General features: G+C 53.7%; 2 protein-coding genes across 2 annotated transcripts; one reads left to right on the top strand and one right to left on the bottom strand.

Moving 5' to 3' along the window:
* PODANS_1_9150 (uncharacterized protein) lies at positions 1–332 on the bottom strand (the record flags this gene model as incomplete). Its single annotated transcript, XM_001908541.1, has 2 exons — positions 1–261; positions 330–332. Coding segments are annotated over 2 exons (264 nt in total), but the record flags the coding sequence as incomplete, so codon positions are not given.
* Positions 333–1,033: 701 nt separating this feature from the next.
* On the top strand, positions 1,034–3,240 carry PODANS_1_9160 (uncharacterized protein; the record flags this gene model as incomplete). The annotated part of the gene is made up of 3 exons (XM_001908542.1): positions 1,034–2,087; positions 2,138–2,982; positions 3,037–3,240. The coding sequence occupies 3 exons, from the start codon at positions 1,034–1,036 to the stop codon at positions 3,238–3,240; spliced, it is 2,103 nt and encodes a 700-aa protein (XP_001908577.1).
* Between the last annotated feature and the right edge of the window lie 16 nt (positions 3,241–3,256).

Genomic DNA, 3,256 nt, shown 5'->3' on the forward strand with positions numbered 1-3,256 from the left:
GGAGGAGCAGGCCCATGATTGGGGACAGCCGCAGTTGAGGTCTACTCCTGAGGCGAATGGGACGACGAGGGAGGAGGCTCGGGCGAGTTCTTGGGGGACGTTGGCGCCGAATTGGACGATGGTTGGTGGTTGGGGGCCGGCGGTGGAGATGGTGAAGTCGCTGTCGCGGGCGAATTTGTTGCGGTTGAATTCTTTGGCGAGGATCATGGGGGTCCAGCAGAGGTCGGTGCCGTAGTGGTGGACTGTTTGGCGGAAGGCGAGCTGGCAAAGGGGTTAGAATAGGGGTCGTTGTGGGATAGTGAGAGGAGGCTTGCCTTGCTGTACCGCACCATGGGGGCGGAGGTGTGTAATAGACGTTTCTCATTTTTGGCAACCTCGAAGAGTTTGAGGGGACTGGTTTATGTGAAGATGGTGGTGTAAGTGAGTGTATCTACCAGATGTGGATGGCTTACAAGCTATGAGCGAGGACAGGGGTGTAAGCGAGTAAGTGAGTGATGAGGGCCAGCTTACTGTATGAACTCTTGGTTCAGTGGGTTCGCCATTTTGAATAATTCAATTTGATTTAGTTTCAATAAGATCTCTAATGCTACGAGTTCATCTGATGGTGAGTGAGTCTTTCGTGAGCCTTGGTTTACCCCAACTCAGACTTACACAGTTGAAGCTCACCTAGGTGAGTCAAGGTCTACAAACTGGTAAGATGGTAGGATAATGGGCGCTATGCTAAGGTAGTGAGTGCACTGTTCTCCGATAACAGGTGTGCTCATTGACCCAGCTCACGGGAAACTCTGAATCTGTTCGTGAAAAAGTTGCAGGAGTTCAGTTGACAAACTCCAGATTTTCCCCGCGAATGTGGGGGATCAGAGACTGACAGCGGGCATTTTGAGTGCTCTGATTGGCCGAAAGTATTTTTTGCCCCTCGGTGACGAGGTTCACCCCGCCATATCAAGCATCAGGAATCAGTAATCGAGGACTTTACAAGGGCACGGTGACATCAAATTCGAGTCATTCAACCGAAGTATAAGGTTTAGCTAGTATGGATTCGGCTCCCCGTCCCAACGCCCTCAAGTCGATGGGCCATAGGCTGTCACTGACCAAACTAAGAAGAGCGTTGAGTGGCAGGAAAAAGAAGCTTCAGGAGATCCAGGAACCCGACGAACCCTACCAGACAACACCAACAACAACCAAACCAGAGGAGGGGCAAGAAGAAGAAGAAGAAGACGACGACGACGATATGAACGAAGGAAACACTGTCATCGGCCTGCTGGGTGGAGGGCAGTTGGGCCGCATGCTTTGTGAGGCCGCGAACCCCCTGGGAATCGACATTGCCATTTTGGACGAACACAATGCGCCGGCCAAGCAGGCGCACAACACCAACCGCCACGTTGTTGGCTCTTTCAAGGACCCCGGGTGCATCAAAGAGCTCGCTGCCCGCTCTGACTATCTCTCAGTTGAGATTGAGCACGTCGACACCGAGGTGCTCGAGGACATTGAGAAGAATGGCGTCCCCGTTGAGATCAACGGTGAGGTTGTTACTCACAGACCACCAATTCACCCATCATGGAGAACTCTCCGTCTCATCCAGGACAAGTATCTCCAAAAGGAGCACTTCAAGTCCAGCGGCAAGACGATCCCTATTGCTGAGCAAATAGCCATCGAGTCTGGCGATGCCGCCCTTGACTCGCTCAAAAAGGCTGGCAAGCAGTTTGGTTTCCCATTCATGCTCAAGGCTCGCAAGGGGAGTTATGATGGAAGAGGAAACTTCAAGGTCGACAGCGAGGATGATTTTGCGGAAGCGATCAAGGCTCTGGGAACACTGCCTCTTTATGCCGAGAAGTGGGCTCCCTTCGTCAAGGAGCTCGCTGTTATGGTCATCAGGACAGAGGACAGCGACGGCAAGCTCAAGAACTGTGTCGCCTACCCGGCAGTTGAGACCATTCACGAGGATAGCATTTGCACCAAGGTGTTCATGCCCCCAAGAGACGTCTCTGAGGATATCTGTGAGAAGGCGAGGAAACTTGCTACCGAGGTTATCAGCACATTGTGGGGGAGGGGTGTCTTTGCCGTAGAGATGTTCCTCCTCGAGGATGGTAAGCCATTGCACCATCAGTCTTGACGCAGCAAGCTAATACGATTTCAGCTTCTCTCATGATCAACGAGGTTGCTCCTCGCCCTCACAACTCTGGCCACTACACTATCGAGGCAGTCCCTTACATGTCCCAGTACAAGGCTCAGCTCCACGCTGTTCTTGATCTCCCGGTCCCGGACAAGCTCATCCCCAGAGTCCAGTCCTCCATCATGCTGAACATTCTCGGTGGAGCCAAGCCAGACTCTCACCACCACCTCTCCGGTCTGGCGCGGAGCACATACGACGACGACATGGACGTCTATCTCCACCTATACAACAAGGAGTCCAAGCCTAGTCGTAAGATCGGTCACATCACCCTCACCGGATTCTGCTCAGTCCAGGAGCTCGAGGCCAAGGCGAAGCCCTTTATCGATCTCGTCGACCAAATCAGACTTGACCGCCTCGAGGCCACCTCGGAAACTCTCCGTCCTACCCAGGAGACTAACGGCTCGGCCAAGCCTGCGGAAAAAGCCCCCGTAGAACCTGCTACCGATAACCACGTTGAGGCCCAAGAGCTGTCTGCTGAGGCAGCCTCCAGTGACAAGCCCCTGGTCCTGGTAACAATGGGCTCCGACTCTGACCTCCCCGTCCTCAAAGCTGGCTTGGACATCCTGAAGGAGTTCAACGTCCCCTATGCTCTGGATATCACCTCGGCCCACCGCACACCAAAGTACATGATGAAGGTGGCCGACGAGGCGGCTGGCAAGGGCATCAAGGTGATTATCGCTGCTGCCGGTGGAGCGGCTCACTTGCCGGGTATGATCTCTTCTGAGACGCCGCTGCCGGTGATTGGTGTGCCGGTCAAGGCTACGCACTTGGATGGGATTGATAGTTTGTTGAGTATTGTGCAGATGCCGGTATGTACCCTACCTTTTGAGTGATGATGGTGGTGGTGGCTGACAAAGAAACAGAGAGGCGTCCCTACTGCTACGGTGGGTATCAACAACTCGACTAATGCTGCGCTGTTGGCGATCAGGATCTTGGGGGCGTTTGTGCCAGAGTATCAGCAGGCTATGAAGAAATATCAGGTTGATATGGAGGAGGCGGTGATTGTGAAGGGGACTAAGTTGAGGGAGGGGGGGGATGCGGCTTATCTGGCGGGGATGAAGAAATAGATGCAACGGTGTACTT

Source organism: Podospora anserina, chromosome 1, assembly GCF_000226545.1.
Source record: "Podospora anserina S mat+ genomic DNA chromosome 1, supercontig 2".
Taxonomy (NCBI): Eukaryota; Fungi; Ascomycota; class Sordariomycetes; order Sordariales; family Podosporaceae; genus Podospora; species Podospora anserina.